General features: G+C 36.9%; 1 protein-coding gene across 1 annotated transcript in view; it reads right to left on the bottom strand.

Annotated features, from left to right (window-relative positions):
- Nucleotides 1-1,114: 1,114 nt before the first annotated feature.
- Nucleotides 1,115-19,522, bottom strand: part of PROS1 (protein S) — a 70,921-nt gene continuing 52,513 nt past the window's right edge. Inside the window, exons 11-15 of the mRNA XM_025914125.2 lie at nucleotides 15,208-15,375; nucleotides 13,760-13,928; nucleotides 7,971-8,119; nucleotides 5,697-5,922; nucleotides 1,115-1,600 (exon numbers count right to left, since the gene is read on the bottom strand). Of these exons, the coding sequence (XP_025769910.1) occupies nucleotides 1,440-1,600; nucleotides 5,697-5,922; nucleotides 7,971-8,119; nucleotides 13,760-13,928; nucleotides 15,208-15,375 (873 nt within the window). The 3' untranslated portion in view covers nucleotides 1,115-1,439. The remainder of the gene's footprint in view (nucleotides 1,601-5,696; nucleotides 5,923-7,970; nucleotides 8,120-13,759; nucleotides 13,929-15,207; nucleotides 15,376-19,522) is intronic.

Below are 19,522 nucleotides of genomic sequence, written 5' to 3'. Positions count from 1 at the left end.
TTAATTGTCCATAGTTGTTGCCTGAATTCATCACCCATAGTACACCGTAGTAATTGGGAGAAAGATTACAGCCAGTAAGATGAGCTAGCACAATTTCTGGTATGAGTCAAACACTCAACACATATTACCTTTGCTTTTCTTCCCTTTCTGAGCTCCAGCATACACCTTACCCATAACTACTGATCAAATATTTGAGCTTTACACCTTTCAACTAAAGAACTACTGTACTGTGTGAAGACTCACATGTATGTTACATAATTATACCTTCTGTTCAAAGAGTTGATAGAATATAGATATGATTCACATAATTTTTAGAAAATACCCCAGTCGATTATGTTTTACATGCTATAAAATATCTACAGTAGAAAAAAAAATTTGTTTCCAAAACTATCAATGAAACCTTTGGTACCTACCTAATGTGACCGGTAGGTTTGGGAGTGATAAAACTGCCACTGGAAATGCATTACCAACAAGGACTTGGCATCCTTACCTCCTCATTCCAAAGACACAATCTTAACTATGTCCCCGTGTGGTTATCCTTTCATTACATCTGTTTTACTTTTCAGAGTTCATTGCCCTTCAACAATCACATGCTGGCAAGTTACCCTGGTAATTGAAGTTTGATTCAAGAATAACTATGAACGTCCACCTCATTCATTCTCTCATTCATCCTTTCCACTTAGGTTCTGCCTTTTCTAATCTAGAGCTTGTGCGCCCCCACACAGTGTACCCGTCCCAGGTTTCCACGCCCATTCTAGCACAATCTAGTATCTCATCCTCGTGAACTCCAATTACTGACCAGCAAGAACCATGAGCTCTCGTGAACAGGTGTCCCACTTGTTTTGGAACTCACGAGAGCCACCGGTTAAAATGTGAAGCTAAGAGAAAGAAAAATGAAGCCAAAACTGGTCCGCCTGAGGAGCTGCTGGGAATAAAGTTTTAAAGCCTTCCACTCAATTCATACTTAGGCCACTGTCTCTCCTTCTGCCTTCATTAGGAAATAACGAAAATAAATAAAATAGTATCTGCTATGATCACAAGTATTTAGTACGTGAACTTTTGTTTGAGTTTACTTCCCTGCCTTCCAAAAAAACACAGATATTTAAGCACCAACTCATGGTGATAAAATTAAATTTTACTTTTGCAAACATAAACATGAAGAAATGTCATTTGTAGCAAAAAAATTCAAATTAGAAATGTTTGTGTATTTCATTATTTAATTTCTAGGCAGCAATAGAGGTAAGAATTTTTTAATGTGGTTTGTATCACAAAAGGGTCTTGTTCTCTTGAAAAACAACCTTTTTTGAAATTCCAGGAGAGTCGAAGTACCATAAAATAATCAAGGCCTGCACACTGCAGGTAAAAACCCTTCAGCTATTATTGAAACGTAAGTATAATTACACACAGGAAAAAAATATCATCAGCACAGGAAAGATGCCTTAAGAATTCTTTGTTTTTTTCAAAACTGATGGACATGAGTGAGCTCTAATATCATTATGCTTAGAAATGGCTTCATCCAGATCCAACTGAACACCATTAATGCTCATTTCCATACAGCCATTATAAAAGGCATTCACTGGTGTGGCGCTGAACGGAATATCTGTAAAAACAGAACGTTAAAACATTAGCCCAAGACTTTTGGCATCTTATTTGCTTACAACTAGAGGAACTATTCAGACTCCCCATTTCCAACCTAATTCTAATCATAAGGCAAATGTTAGTAATGTTATTCTATCCAATAAATTTATATTAAGTGACTCGTGTATATAAAGTATTGTGCCTGGCACTGGATTCAGCATATCATGAGTTCCTCTGATTTCATAAACACAATCAGTCTCATCAAAACCTAAGATAAGTAAACACACTTGAAAAAGAGTCGAAAAGAGCATATTCTTACTTGCGATGTTCTACTTTATTATTCTCTTTTTAAATTTTTTTTTTTAAGAGAGAGAGAGCATGAGAGCAGGAGAGAGGGTCAGAGAGAGACAGAGAGAGAATCTCAAGCAGGCTCCATGCTCAGTGTGGAGCCAGATGTGGGGCTCGATCCCATGACCCTGGGATCATGACCTGAGCCGAAATCAAGAGTTGGACACTTAACTGACTGAACCGCCCAGGCGCCCTTATTATTTTCTCTTTAAATTTGAACAATAGTTGATAAGCATTTTTAAATCATTTTTTCAAATCCAAGCTATAGCTACTTGGAAATCTTTTTAAAATGTCATGATAAATATATCTCTTTTATTATTGCTAGAATAAAAGCAGATTTCTGTATTTTCCCAAAAAATAGCTTCTTGCTGAGCATAAAATGGCAACTCATGATAGGGAATTCACTTTTATGTGCTGTTTGGTGTTTTAAAAAATAATTTTAATAATGCTTCAGTGACTAGGGTCTTTGGGCCTTTCTACACTTTCACTTTCTTCATCAGACTTAGTACTTGAGTTACACCCTTGAATTCCTAAGAGCTATGATTCATCGTAACAACAGCCATCTCTATACTTGCTTCTTTCTTGGCATCTTCTCTCCATCAATTTAGTTCCCAATGCACATTTTTCAGCCTTTATTCTTCTTCCTTAGTGCCTTATGCAAAAAATATTCAGTTCAAATTTTCTATCTCTAGTTTGCCAATACAGTGAATAAAGTCCATACTTTTCTAGGGGCTCACAGCATTTTTTTTTTTTTTTTTTAATTTTTTTTTTTTTTCAACGTTTATTTATTTTTGGGACAGAGAGAGACAGAGCATGAACGGGGGAGGGGCAGAGAGAGAGGGAGACACAGAATCAGAAACAGGCTCCAGGCTCTGAGCCATCAGCCCAGAGCCCGACGCGGGGCTCGAACTCACGGACCGCGAGATCGTGACCTGGCTGAAGTCGGACGCCTAACCGACTGCGCCACCCAGGCGCCCCAAGGGGCTCACAGCATTTTTTATGAAACCCTTTCAAGTCTGGCAGAGCATCAAAGATTATGCCACTATTATAAAAATCCTCAGAATCGTCAATTTTCCCTGATTTTTAATTCATAACATTCAATTCAATATGCCTATTTTGCATGTTAACTGGTAATTTACCTATCCCATTGTTTCTACTCCTAATATCTCAATTGTCACAGTTCTCAATTTTCCTCACTCTTTTTCTAAACACATCTTACCTGAAGTCAATCTAAAGTGTTGGTGAAAAAGTCCTGGAACCACTAAAATTTGACAGTTTTACCTCTTTTGAACTCTTTTGTTGTCTGATTTATAAAAATTGCATTCAACTAATTTGTAAATAAGGAGGTAGATTTTGATACAGAATTTATTTATTTGAACAATAATGATACTTCCTAATAATTATCCACAGTAACTTAAGTAACTTTGTAATAATTAACAATGATAGATTTTCTATCTGTCTAATCTATCACTTTAAAAAAATTTTTTTATGTTTATTTTTTTAATGTTTATTTTTTGAGAGAGAGAGAGAGAGAGAGAGAGAGAGAGAGAGAGAGACTGTGAGCAGGGGAAGGGCAGAGAGAGAGAGAGAGAGACTGTGAGCAGGGGAAGGGCAGAGAGAGAGAGGGAGACACAGAAACTGAAGCAGGCTCCAGGCTCCGAGCCGTCAGCAAAGAGCCTGATGCGGGGCTGGAACTCACAAGCTGTGAGATCATGACCTGAGCTGAAGTCAGACGCTTAACCGACTGAGCCACCCAGGCGCCCCATAATCTATCACTTTTATAGAATCTTTACTTCTATTCCTCAAAAACCCAGATAAAATTTCCATATACAAAAATGAAGGCCCTGAGCAGTTAAAGTAATATAATGAAGATTACTAGAAGTCCAGACATCAAACTCAGAATTTTCCTAGGAGAATAACCTGAAAATGGTATCAGAAAATATTCCTCAAAAACTCTCTCCCTCAATTATTTTTGCCATTTAAAATGAAAGATCGATGCCAATTTCATATTTTCCAATATTAAGTTAAAGATGAATGTGCTCTTCCTCCAGTTTTCCCCATCTTACGGTAAATGGAATCTCCACCCATGAAACTGGACATGCCAGATACCTAAGAAGGGGATCCCTACACCTGCCTTTCTACCCTATTAAAATTTTTAATGTTTATTTATTTGTTTTGAGGGGGGAAGCATGGCGGGGGGGGCAGAGAGAGAGGGAGAGAGAGAATCCCAAGCAGGCTCCGCACTGTCAACACAGAGCCTGATGCAGGACTTGATCTCACGAACAGTGAGATCATGACCTGAGCTGAAATCAAGAGCTGCTCAACCAACTGAGAAACTCAGGTGCCCCAAATCCTATTAATTTTGTTTTCCACATACATCTCCAATCTAAACACTGTGCCATCTTCACTGCCATCATCCTAGTCCGGCAGCTTTCTCATCTGTAATATGGGGATAATAATAGCACCTACCTCACAGGTCTATTTAAAATTAAAATTAAACAAGTGGATCCATTTGAAGCAGTCTGAACATGCCCAGACTGGTCACTAGGCACTGATTGATGACGGTATGCTTGTTGCTTCTGTTTGTTACTACTTCATTAGCCCCCAGCTCATCTCATCCACTTTTGCCTTCCACCTGTCCATCTCCATCCATCACGCATGGTATATTGATATACCATTTCCTTGCCTACAAATTTTTAAAGACTCCCATGGCTCTTACAAGAAGACTCAGGACCCCAGACCAGGTCTACAAATCCTCACCCAGTTCACAGCCTCATATTGTACTACCATCCCCTTGCTCAATGTGCTCGCACCATACCCATCTTCTATATATTCCTCAAGCGTGTCAATCCCCCATTCTGCCCACATATAGACCATTTCACTTGCATATTAATTCCAATTCCTACCCCATTACTTGGTTAAGTTTAATCCTTCAATTTATCATATTTACATCTTAGCCTTTTCTGTAGAGAGCTCATTCCTGGCCCCCACAACCAGACCAAGTCCCCATTTTCAGGCTCTAAGAGCAATACCTACTATTCCTTCATAGGAGTTATCACTATTTTAACTATCCTCATATTTTCCTAACTGGTTATTTAATGACTGCCTCTACCACTAGATTGTAAAAGGTTTAGAAACAGGGATCATATCTTTTTTTTTATTACTATGTCCCTGGTACCTGGGATGTAGGTTCTTAATAAATATAAGTAAACAAATGATGGATGAATTAAAGAATAAATGTTAAACTCACAAGACTATTTGAGGATGAACTGAAATAATAAATATGTTTTTTTTAATTTTTTTAATGTTTATTTATTTCTGAGACAGAGAGAGACAGAGGATGAGTGGGGGAGGGGCAGAGAGAGAGGGGGACACAGAATCCGAAGCAGCCTCAGGCTCCGAGCTGTCAGCACAGAGCCTGACGCAGGGCTTGAACTCATGGACCGCGAGGTCATGACCTGAGCTGAAGTTGGATGCCCAACCAACTGAGCCACCCAGGCGCCCCACTAATAAATATGTTCTGACTAGGATAGTCAGCAAAACTTGGTTAGTTTTAGTTCACTATTAAAAACAATTAATAAACAAAATGTACCAATAAAATGTCAATATAAATCCCCAGGAAAAGACTAATGGGTACCGGAATTTTGTCTGCCCTTCTAATGCCCTTTTATTAAAATGAAAATTTTAAAATAGTATCAATTTGATTAAAAACATACTTTGAAAGATGTTTTAAAGATAACCTTGAAAAAAAAAAAAAAGTAAGAAGATACCTGGAAGGCCACCCAGGTAAGTGGACACTCTTTCTTTCATTGCTATGTCCAAAATGGCAAGTTGACTTTGAAGGTCTTCGGAGTAGATGATATCTTTTTTAAGTGGAGTCAACAGTTCCAGACTGGTTCTGTTGACCCTTACTTCCAGATGGAATTGTTCATTGGAACACAGACTTATGGCCTCTACCCGAGATACTACCATATTTTCGATAGATACCAGGATATCCTGAAAACAGAGCAAAGACAAAATATAAGCAAGTATTAATGGTAATGCCACTTAAGAGTGACTTTGGGGTTTTTAAATTCAAAAACTGACTTACAATGAGGAAAAAATAAGTATGATAGAGCCTCCCAATTTAAATTTAAAAATTTTGTTATAATAATCATAACTTTAAAATATACATTAGCTTTACGAATTTCAGGGTCAGCTAAGATGTATAGTGGCTTCTAAAAATTCAGTAAGCCAAGAGAGTTGTCTGCCTAAACTCATGTCTTAAGCAATATTTTTCTGTTTGTGAGCCTTCCTAACTTCAACACTTACATGTGAAAGAGGAAGGAGCTGAATAACCCTTTGTTGGGGAAAAGACTTGGAAAATGTAAAGTGCTTTAGTAAGCACATGCCAGCAAGACTGAAAGGGTTTTGTGTGCCACACAAGCAATCCTGTTAAGACTTGGGACAAAGTGAGCGAAGAACTCCTGAGAGGGAAAAGCCAGGGTTCACCAGAACTAAGTTAGAGTATTCACCAGATGATATTCAAAACACAGAATGTTTTCATTTTGTTAACTTTTCAAAGTGCTGATACACAAAATCACTCAACTTGTTGACAGTGATCTATGCATATAACATATGTGTATGTAGAGGAAATGTAAAAAGACAGAAAATAAAATGGGGACTAGGAACATGGATGTTATGAGACGGTAGAAAGATAGTCTGAAATATTTACTTAAGAATCCAAGATACCTATGTTAAGTCTCTACTTCACAAATACAGGCTGTCTGAGGAAATCTGTTACCGTTATACATGTCTATATCCTTGAACTCACTAATATGAGTCTTAAAATGGCCAGCTGACAAACTGTTCCAGAATGATCAATAGTATGTGAAATAATGTTATGAAACGCTGCACACAGATCTTGAGAACGCAGTCTGACATGGAAATGAAGAAGGAGAAGGAGGAGAAGGAGGGGGAGCAGGAGGAGGGCGGTGGGGGGAGAAGCAGCAGCAGCAGCCATGGAGTCAAACACGGAAAAGACCAAATAAACATCAAAGACATGGCATGCCTTAATGTCCTCTACTGCATGGATGTAGTGCTGAAGATAGGATTTCCATTTCATTAAAAAAAAAAAAAAAAGGCAAACAAAAAGTTGAAATCAAGTTGAAATCTAAAACGTAGTAAGCTCCTGGTGGTAGACTGGAGATAAAAACTTGGCAGGATCTCTTAGGTTGCTTATGCTTAACCACCAGCAACTCTCTGCAATCATCATTAGTCTGCAAACAGCACATCTTTGTATTATTACAGACATGATTCAATTACATGTCTCTTTCCAAAAGCTACAGAGAACATCCAAACCAACCTGGGCATAAACACAAGCTTCTTGTTATAACTTGTTGGAATCCACTGTCGATGATACATGGTCAGAGCTATTAGCCTCTAATAGAAGGCTGAATAATACAGATCTTCTGATAACGGTCATGTTTGCTTTTATCCAAGAGGTTTTTTTCCTGTTCTTCCTCCTAATTTGAAATCAGAGTTGCCAGCAAGAAGCCAGGTGGACTGGTTTTACTTTTCTCTAGTTCTTTCTAATTTACTCATGGGAAAAAAGATTAAGAGTGCCAGAGAGCACAAAACATTATAATTAGGCACAGAATATCTGCGAGTGAATTTTAATCAGACTCACTTTTATGTTGTTAGCACAGACTCCCATGATAACTTCCAGAACTCTAAATAAAGGTGGATCTCTATGAACTCTGGGAAACCTCGAGGCAGCCTGTGTGTGAGTCTACCTAAGCTTGGCTGTAGATGCAGTAACAGGCTTTTCAATTTCTCCTACTTCTTAGATCAGACCTTGGAAATAAGCCAGTAAGAAAGTAATAATAATGGACATTTATGGAGTCTTTACTGATGTACTAGAGACTGTGTGCCAAATACTTTGCATATGTTATCTCATTTAATCTTCAAAATAGCACTTTGAGGTAAATACTGCTAATATATCCACTTTACAGATAACAAAACAAAACAGAAAAACAAGAATCACTAAGGTTTAGTAAAGTTACCTGAAGCTTTTCAGAGGCGGAGTCTACCAAAGACAAGGCAAAGGGCACGGTGTAACCAGAAACCAAGGCGAACATAACACCAGTGCCCGCGGATGGACGAATATTCAAGGACACGTTTACTTGCCAGCCCTCAGCGTTGGATATATTATCTGTTTAAACAATAAAACAGAAGCAGGATCAGTGTACTCCTAAAGTACACCAGAAGGAATTATTCCAATCCTATTCATACTCAAAGCCATTTTCGTGTAATACTAAAGATTTTAGTTCTCCTTTCTCAATGAACTATATAACTTAGGCAAAAAAAAAAAAAAAAAAAAAAAAAAAAAACACACAGAAAAACAAAAGCCATTTTTTTTTTTTTTTAAATGCAGGCAAAAAACAAATAAATAAAGCCCCATTCTTCTGGTCTTTCTAGAATAAAATTCTAGATGTGGTATTTCAGATTATTATGAATTTTCCCTGTTTGCTCTTTTACAGATATTCCTTTAGCCTGTATAATCATCACTGGTCAAATCTCAAGGTGGTCATATTTGAAAGCACACATTTAGAACGAAGCTCACTGAATTTATTATAACATTTCTGAGGGAACACTTAGGTATAGCCCCATCACCCACCATTCCTCATCCTTAAAGTGGGGGGGGGGGTGGGTCAGTTCAAAGCAGGGGGAAGGAAAAATAAGGATTTATACAAATAGGGGAGTTAGATATCTGATAGTAGAGAAATACTCTGAAATCAATTCTGGACTCTGAAATTCTAACAGGAACTCTTCTCCTGTGATTCTCTTGTCATAATAGTTAACATCTTTTTTATTCATTACTAGGTTAATTGTCTATCCCACTAGAGTACAGGCTCTACATGTCTCTAACACCACGTTGTTCTCCACAGCAGTCACTCAACAATGTGTTGAATTGATATGTTTCCAAAATAGTGTAATTCCTAAAAATATTAATCCACAATTTGAATGAAGTCTTCCTTATTTAATAAGAAGTAATATATAGCAATAGCCCAAATACTGCTTGTAGATTTTGAAAAGGTAAATGTCAATGGAAAAAATAATGACCCCCTGACAAGATGATCTTCCACTTAGCCACATCTAATGCTATTACATTTTTTCCTCCTAATCCTTAATTTCCACTTGGGAGGAAAAAAAAAAAAAAAAAAAAAAAAAAATATATATATATATATATATATATATATATATATATAAAATATAATCATTTTGAAATAAGTAAGTTTACAATAAGATATTAACAAACTCAAACTAAAATAAACATGCAAATGTACAGAAGTTATAATGTAACTTTAAATATTAATTTAAAAGTTGGTCACTTTTGGGCAGTATGGTACTGGCACAAAACCAGACAGTTAAATCAATAGAAAAGAATAGAGAACCCAGAAATGGATCCACAAATGTATGACTAATTAATCTTTGAAATAGTAGGAAAGAATATCCAATGAAATAAAGACAGTCTCTTCAGCAAATGGTATTGAGAAAACTGGACAGCAACATGCAGAAGATTGAACCTGGTCACTTTCTTACATCATTCACAAAAATAAACTCAAAATGGATGAAACACCTAAACGTAAGACAGGAAGCCATCAAAATCCTAGAGGAGAAAGCAGTCAAAAACCTCTTTGACATCAGCCACAGCAACTTCTTACTCAACACATCTCTGGAGGCAAGGGAAACAAAAGCAAAAACGAACTATTGGGACCTCTTCAAGATATAAAGCTTCTGCGCAGTGAAGGAAACAATCAACAAAACTAAAAGGCAACCAACAGAATGGGAGAAGATATTTGCAAACGACATATCAGATAAAGGGTTACTATCCAAAATCTATAAAGAACATATCAAACTCAACACCCAAAAAACAAATAATCCAGTGAAGAAATGGGCAAAAGACACAAATATACACTCTTCCAAAGAAGACATCCAGATGGCTAACAGACACATGAAAAGATCCTCAACATCACTTATCATCAGGGAAATACAAATCAAAACCACAATGAGATATGACCTCATACCAGTCAGAATGACTAAAATGAACAACTCAGGCAATGACAGATGTTGGTGAGGATGCGGAGAAATCCCACTACTGGTATGAATGCAAACTGGTGCAACCACTCTGGAAAGCAGCATGGAGGTTCCTCAAAAAATTAAAAATAGAACTACCTTACGACCCAGCAATTGCACTACTAGGTATTTATCCAAAGGATACATGTGTGCTGTTTTGAAGGGAAACATGCACCCCAATGTTTATAGCAGTGCTATTGATAATAGCCAAAGTATGGAAAGAGCCCAAATGTCCATCAACTGATGAATGGGTAAAGAAGAGGTAGTGTGTGTGTGTGTGTGTGTGTGTGTGTGTGTGCATGTATATATATATATGCACACACACACACACACACACACACACACACACACACACATATATATATATATATATATATATACACACACCCAATGGAATATTACTTGGCAATCAAGAGAATGAAATCTTGCCATTTGCAACAACGTGGATAGAATTAGAGTATATTATGCTAAGTAAAATTAGTCAGAGAAAGACATCATTTGACTTCACTCATGTGGAATTTAAGATATGAAACAGATGAACATAAGAGAAGGGAAGTCAAAAAGTATAAAAACAGGGATGGGGGCAAACCATAAGATGCTCTTAAATATAGAGAACAAACTGAGTGTTGCTGGAGGGGTTTGGGGTGGGGGATGGGCTAAATGGACAAGGGACATTAAGGAAGACACTTGGTGGGATGAGCACTGGGTATTATGTGGAGGGGATGAATCACTGGAATCTACTCCTGAAACATTATTGCACTATATGCTAACTAATTTGGATATAAAATGTTTTAAAGTTGGATCACTTTCAAGTTATCCATGAAATAGCTAATTACTTATGAAAGTGATTTTTTTTAGACACGTTATAACTATTTTCATTTTCTTTTTTTTAATGTTTAGTTATTTTTGACAGACAGAGACAGAGCACAAGTAGGGTAGAGGCATAGAGGGGGAGACACAGAATCTGAAGCAGGCTCCAGGCTCTGAGCTGTCAGTACAGAGCCCGATGCAGGGCTTGAACTCATAAACCGTGAGATCATGACCTGAGTGGAAGTAGGAGGCTTAACCGACTGAGCCACCCAGCCGCCCCTCATTTTCTCTTCAGGGAGTTTTTCCTTCAAGCAAATTATTGTGGGCCTAGTTTTTTCCTGCATTCAGTCATCAACTTTAGTTAAAACATTTTTTAAAAATCATATACAGAACTAATGTTGAAGACATTGCATTAACTTATGTTAGGAATACAGAAAGTACCCGCGTTAAGATTCATCCTTAAAACTGTAGCAATACTTCGTAGACTGCAAATAAACACATTTCACATATAATTTTTTTCTTGGGGCGCCTGGGTGGTCCAGTCAGTTAAGCATCCGACTTCAGCTCAGGTCATGATCTCACAGCTTGTGGGTTTGAGCCCCGTGTCAGGCTCTGCGCTGACAGCTTCAGAGCCTTGAGTCTGCTTCGGATTCTGTGTCTCCCTCTCTCTCTGCCCCTCCCCTGCTCTCTCTCTCTCGAAAATAAACATTAAAAAAATATATGTATATATAATTTTTTCTTAAAGCAGAGATATCAGAATAACATTAAATTTATGACGCAAAATTTAGTCACTCAAATAACGGACTCCTAAACAGAAAAAGACAAAAGAACCTAATAAGATAGTTAAGATATAAAAATAGCTAATTAGCATCTGGAGAGATATTCAACTTCAGTAGAAACTGGGATAACCATACATAAAACTACAAATTGTAATTTTTCAACTCTCAGATTGGAAACGAATCTCAAGCACAAACTCTCTTATTCTGTTGGTAGGAGTGTAAATTCATAAAACATTTTTGGAAAAGCATCTAACTGAGCAACAGGAACTATACATTTGCATAATCTTTGACAGACAGAATCTAAGATTCTCTCCTACAGAATTAATCATATAAAAGTACAAAGATGTATGTCCTAGGATATTACAGATATATTATTTGTACACACAAAAACCTGGATCAGTGTGGCAAGAGCTCCTGTTCTGCTTAAGACTGTAGACAAAACTGGAAATAGCACTGCTCCTGCCCTTACAACCACAACAACAAAAGACCAATTATATACTTAAACACAATTTTCTTCAACTGTCAAGGAGCTGTGGTTGCAGAGCAACTAACAAAGTAGAAATCTGAAGAAAGATAAGTGCTTCCATGGAAAGACAGGAAGAGTTTCCTCTCTTACTCAGAGCAGACACCAGATGCTATACAATTTGATGAGAAGAATTTAAATAAAAATATTAACAAACTGATAATTCCAAATGGGGGCTCATATGAGAATACAGAAGCCCTGGGAACTTCAGGCACATGAGGAATCCACACCCATTTATAGGCTCTTCTTCATAGACCTTAAATGGGTACTCAAGAGAAAAATGGGGCAGAGAAAGAAATCAGAGAAAGCTTCCCTCCTGGTGCAGGCCTAGAAGAGAGGAGCAGTAACCTGAAGGGAGTATACAAGTCCCACCCAGATCCTTCTCTGTCTTCTTTAGGCAACAAAAGCCTTACAGCTTTGGGAGAAAGGCAACAAACTTTGTCATCATTAGGACACATGCAAAGACCCATTACGTCTTCAGGTTAGGGAAAGGAAACCGGAAAAAAAAAAAACAAAACAAACAACCAAAGAGCACCTACCATGGAAAAGAAGCAGAAAAACATCTTGAGTCTTGACCATTAGGTATCTCCCCCGCTGGTGGTTGGGAGGGGGGAAAAGAAAAGTCAAAGGATACAACATCTGCCAAAAATTGAATCTGTACCAGAACATTAGAGAATGCTCTCCAGACCCCATTGCCTTGCTAGCAAATGTCAAGTAACGAGAGCATTCTTCTGGGGTGAAGCAAGACCATGGAGAGACACTTTCTTGAGGCATACCCTAAACAGAATACCTAAAACTAACGATGGATCAGCTATTAAGAAAAATCCTCTAGAAACCATTCCCTACCATAAGCACTAGGTAACAATAAAGGAATTTGAAGAATATTTGTGGAAACAAGAAAGCTTAAGCAGCTCAACTCTTGATGAGACTGATTCAACCACCTTATTAAGGGCCTAGCAAAAGCAGAAATATGCTCATTTCCAGACAAAAATATTATTTATCTGTCTCTACTATTCTACATAAGTTGCTCATCTTTAAACCAAAAATTATCCAATTCAGAAGGAAACAAAGAAAAACAACATATCGTCAAGAGACAAAGCAGTCAACATGACCAGTCTTAGCTATGACTCAGATATTGGACCTATCAGACAGGGAATTGAAAATAATTATGAATAATAAGTTGAAGGCTCAGGTAGAAAATGTGTACAGATGGGCAATTTCAACAGAGGGGTGGACATTTTAAGAAACAGTTACATGAAAATGCCAGAAATGAAGACAAATCCTTTTGATGCATTAATCAATAGACTCAATACAACTGAGAAATGGGTGAACCTTAAAATAGGTTAATCGAATTTACTTGAAATTGATGGGGTTATGTGCCAATAATCTTTAAATAGTAACATAAGCATATTCAACTACTTTTTCCCCCTAATATACTTCAAAAAGTTAATTTAAAAAATATATAACAATATGAATTAGCCTAACACCATTCCTGGCACATAGTAAGTACTCCATAATGTTTACTGAAGGAATTACTGAAGTTTGTCAATGAATAAATTTAGTCATTAATGAGAAAAGAGAAGTAAAATGAGAAATCACTTACTATAATCTATGCTAAATAGGGCAACTCCAGAACCAGGATAGTAGGAACCCTTCTCCACAGTGACAAGACAATGCTTATTTTGTTTTTCTTGAATAATTTCCTTTACTCCCGAAGCTCCTTGATTCATCAAATTCCAGCCTCGTATACATCCATCTAGACGAGGGTTAATCTAACCAATTGAAATATAGGTCAAGGAGTGCAACTTAAACAAGTCAGACTCAGAGTGGTTTAACTGAATATAGATGCAGTTTTCATTTAGAGGGAAAACCCTTTCTTTGACGACATTTTTAAATATTTTAAATGTTTCGAATTTTATCTAATTTTTTAAGGTATCTTTCAGATGGACAGTCTTTTTCAGTTTATGCCATCACAGAGCCCCACTGGGATCCTAATGATTTTTAACACCTCAAGTCCTACTGGCCTTTCCCAGCCAGAGATGGTTTTTCTGCTCTCAAGTTCCATGTACGCTACTAGCTGTGGCCCTGGGCTGCAAGCTGCTTTCTTTAGTTGCATTTATAATATAGGTTTGTCTTGCCATCAGACCCTGACTGTCTTCGGGAACAAAAGTGTTTGCTTTCTTCAGTCAAAAAAGCATCCAGACTCAAGACACACAGTAGCCATTTTACCAATAGTTTTTGAATAATTTATTTTACTTTTAAAATGTCTTGATTTCTCAATTTCAAAGGAACAGATATATTCACTCTGACATGGGTTAACCAATTCAGGTTTTATACCATATTGCAGAAATCTTTCAAAAGTTATGGTAACTGAATTGCCATGAGTAAAAGATGGATATAAAATAGTAAATATTTAAGGTAAATCAGCAAGTATAATTGGCAGGCCCGTGACTTCAAATGAAATTTTTAAAGCTCTTCAAGGACAGTGATTAGTCTCCTTCATAAAACCTATTCCATGGCTATTAGACAAACATCATATGCAGAAAATCATCTTTTATTTTATAACTTTAATTTATGACAGGCTGAAGTTGTACTCCCAGCAAAGATTTTTTTTTTAAGATTTTTAGAAGTTCTATCCTACACGCTATTCTATCTCCCAAATTTTAAGTCCTAAAATAGACCTAAGAAAATTCTTTGACTGGCTTCCATAAAATATTGTATTTTGGGACTCAAATAAATGTACTTGTATCTGCAACAGCTGAATATGGACAGTTATGTTGACATTGAATTGATGCTTGAGAATTGAAAAGGCCTACTTCTCCATGAGTAACACTGGGGATTTAAATGGGCTCAAAAACACGACATTCATTTTCTTATTTCCTTAATACACTTTCAAGGATCACTATGTGATTTTTCCTTGTTCAATTCAAGTTGTCACAGTTGGTGTGTTCAACAAAATAACTTCTTTGACTATAAGAAAAACACATCTTCAAATCTATTACAGACAAGAGGAATTCATCCATGATAAATGATAGAAGCTTGGATCATTACCGGTTTAATGAGTACATTCTCCCCTTTCCGAGGTAATCCTGCAAAATAAACTTTAGTTTCTAGAAATCCATTTGCAGGCTTAAAAAGGCTTCTGGGTTTATTTATATTCATTACGGCTTCTTTAGCTATTTTTACACTAATACTGTATTCTAATTCTTCCACAGAGACCTACAATTAAAAATACAGAAATTATCAAACAACCAAACATCACTGCATGTCATTTGAAACACTAAGATTGAAAAAATCCTGGTATTATTCCAGTAAATAATTTTTCAAAATAATCATTTTAATGTAATAATTAATTTGTCATAAACCCATTTGAAATGTCTAATTACTATAAAGGTGGTAAAAATGTGTTTTAAAGTGATAATTCTTGTCTGAAAAGTAAATGAATTATTTTAAGGTAAAAAAAATCAATATTATTCTTTTAAATATAAACATTCAATTATAATATATCTTTCAACCCCAGTGTGTAATTATACAAAATCTTAAGGAAACTTTTTTTTTTTTTTCAACGTTTATTTATTTTTGGGACAGAGAGAGACAGAGCATGAACGGGGGAGGGGCAGAGAGAGAGGGAGACACAGAATCGGAAACAGGCTCCAGGCTCTGAGCCATCAGCCCAGAGCCCGACGCGGGGCTCGAACTCACGGACCGCGAGATCGTGACCTGGCTGAAGTCGGACGCTTAACCGACTGCGCCACCCAGGCGCCCCTAAAATCTTAAGGAAACTTTTAAGTGTTCTTATTTTGCAATTGTCTGGAAGTATACATATGGAATCAATAAGGGAAATAAATTTTTAATATAAATTATGAGAAATCAGTATCTCTAGTGTTCCGTTCATTACATACAAATTATATTTTATTTCAAAATTCAAAAGTAATTGAGGTCATAAGGAAATACAATACATTAAATTGGGTTTTTCCAATTTTGAAAGTGGTTTGGTTTTTTAAAAAAGATTGAAAGTGATGGCAAACAACAATAAAAAATCCTCCCAAAAAGACGACTTGAAGAACCAATCTCCTCAAGCAAAACTCTAGCACTCAAAATGAAAACTCTTCTTTTACTCATCAGTAATGGAAGTGAAAAGGTAGGCATGTTAAAGCACCACTATAGGAAGAGAAAAATTATGCTCTAATGTAAAATAACTTTGGTAACATTTACAGATTTAAAGTTGGTCAATGCTCTGTCTTCAATGCAGCCAATCAGTATCATTTTACTCAAATGACTATTCCCTTCTGGAGAAATTTTTTTTTTCAATATATGAAGTTTATTGTCAAATTGGTTTCCATACAACACCCGGTGCTCATCCCAAAAGGTGCCCTCCTCAATACCCATCACCCACCCTCCCCTACCTCCCACCCCCCATCAACCCTCAGTTTGTTCTCAGTTTTTAAGAATCTCTTATGCTTTAGCTCTCTTCCACTCTAACCTCTTTTTTTCCTTCCCCTCCCCCATGGGTTTCTGTTAAGTTTCTCAGGATCCACGTAAGAGTGAAACCATATGGTATCTGTCTTTCTCTGTATGGCTTATTTCACTTAGCATCACACCCTCCCCTTCTGGAGAAATTTAAGTTAGCCTCTAGAACTTCAGTCTAGCTTGCTTCTGGAAGTCTTACCACTCCATCTCTGTCTCTTTTGGGGGCTCCTCCTTTTCTTTTCAACCTCTATAATAAGCCCCAGAGCTCAGTTCTCAGACCTTTTTCCCCTTAGTCATGCAAATACTTTTAAATGGGGGCTCTACTCTCCCACTCTAGGGCATTTGGAAAATTTGGGGGTGGGGAGGGTACTTAGCTGTTGCAATGAGTAGGATGCATGCTCACATTGCAAGATGCTGGATACCTGTAATAGGGAGGATCGTCATGCAAAATAATAAAATGCCCAATATCCTGCAAACCTTCTGAATATCCCTGCAGGATATTCATGCAGAGTGTACTCATGCTTATCTGAGTTTGGCATATATGAACACAAAACATTTTTTGTACCATTTCAGCATTCACTGAATTTTTCAAGAATATCAACAGTCTTGCAAACCAAGGATAAATTGATGTTTGTTTTGCGTGGATCTTTACCAAGAGTTTCTCACTATTTTGGAAGATCACCTTTACTGATGGTATCTATGCATTTACAGTATTTGAATTGCCAATACAATACTCCAGCATGAGTCTTCATTTGCAGCTTTCACATTATTCTACATATAGGAGCAAGCTTTGACAAATACTGTACTTGCACTTGAGCCCTTATATACTGAAATATGTATTATTTTCTTATAAATTACTTCCCTTTATTTCTTTGTATAGTAATTAGGGTATTATATTGGTTTCTACTAGGGATATGCAAAAGTAGCTTACATTATTGATGCATTTCATTATAGGACAGGAAAGGAGCATTATGAATATATGGGCACTCGATGAGACAGTTTAGAACCACAGATAAACAATAATCAATCTCATGGCTGTTAAACCCCTCTTTATGTTGAACATTCAAAACTTTTTATCTACCTTAAATTGAAGGCTGAAGCTCAAAAGTATATCCAGAATCTGATTACTTCTCACCACCTACCATCAACGCTCTAGTCAGAGATGCCATCTTCTCTCCACTGAGTTACTACAGTGGTCCAGTGGTCTCATAAGCCCATATCCTGTCTCATTCTTACTCTCTACTATCTAGTTTCCACAAAGTCATCATGTCCTGATTAGGATTATCTTCTTTTTTTTAGTGTTTGCTTATTTTGGGGCGGGGGGGAGAGGGAGAGGGGCAGAGACAGAGTGAGAAACAGAGAATCCCAAGCAGGCTCCACACTGTCAGTGCAGAGCCCGACATGGGTCTCGATCCCACAGACCATAAGATCATGATCTCAGCTGAAATCAAGAGTTGAAACCCAATCAACTGAGCCACCCAGGTGCCCCTAGAATTGATTATCTTTTAACATACATGCAAATTAAATCATGTCACTTCTCAAAATCATCTTAGGTCTTTCTACTTAGCATAAAATCTAATTTCTCAATAGAGTCCCCATGGCCCTACCTGGTGTTATTCCAGACCACATTTCTAACCTCATTTTCTATTCCTCCCTCCCTCCCTTACTCCACTGCATCTATGCTGAGCTTTGCGTCGTTCCTCAAATACAACAATCACATCCGCTTGCCTGATGGTCTGTACTTGCTGTTCATATGGCACAGAATCATCTTGCCCCATATATTGCTCATGATTTGTGCCCTCAAGTCTCCGGTCAGATGTGATTTCATCGGAGATGGCTTTCCTGATTCCACATGCACACTCACCATCATGACTCTTGCCTGGCCTTGCTTTTCCTTTCCCTCTGAGCACTAACCACTATCTGACGTAGCTATTTTGTTCATGCATTCGTGGTTAACATCTCACCACTAGAGTGCAAGCTCCACAAGAGTGGTGATTTTGTTTTAATCACTATTGTAGCCTCACTACCTAGAAGAAGGAACAGCACACAAAGCACTCAATAAATACCTTTTTGAATGAATAAAAATATGGTACAAAGTACAAATTTCCCACCAATATTGGAATTATACCTAAATATGAGATGTAATGACTTATAATATAGCCTTATTTATTTCTATGGTTTATAACCATTTTAATTAACAATTATCCACATTCTATTTATCTCAATTACAACAATCCTAAGCTCTACATTTTAAATTCTTATTTTCAAAGTATTTTATTTGAGGGGCACCTGGGTGGCTCAGTTGGTTAAACATCTGACTTCGGCTCAGGTTATGATCTCACTGTTCGTGAGTTCGAGCCCCGCATCAGGCTCTGCGCTGACAGCTCGGAGCCTGGAACCTGCTTCAGATTCTGTGTCTCCTTCTCTCTCTGCCCCCACCCCAAGCTTGCACTCTGTCTCTGTCTCTCAAATATGAATAAACATTAAAAAAAGTTTAAAGTATTTTATTTGAAATTTTAAAATTATTTAAAATTAGTGAAGCAAATGGTACTAAGTGAACACTCCAGTTTGCTTAATGTAACTTAAGTATTAATGCTTAATGATTAATATAACTTAACTTTGTCAATTAAAGCATTTACTTGAAATATCTATTTATTTGAGATAATTTCCGTGTCTGCATAAATTTGCCTGAAACTGTACAAGTTATTAACAAACCAACAAAACTGTAAAATGGTAAAAATACCATGAAGTAATATTTTTTAAATGAAAGATAGGGAGAAAAGAAATCTTATTTAAATGGCGGGGGAGAAAATTCATAAATTCCTAAAATATCAAATTAAGAATTTTTAAAAACTAGCCAGCATCAAATTTATTACCAGATTAAAGTTTTTCTCTG

The sequence above is a fragment of the Puma concolor genome, chromosome C2 (genome assembly GCF_028749965.1).
Source record: "Puma concolor isolate L17-30 chromosome C2, mPumCon1.1.hap2, whole genome shotgun sequence".
In the NCBI taxonomy this organism is placed as follows: Eukaryota; Metazoa; Chordata; class Mammalia; order Carnivora; family Felidae; genus Puma; species Puma concolor.
Note: the sequence above shows the minus strand (reverse complement) of the source record. Positions and strands in the feature narration are given on the sequence as shown.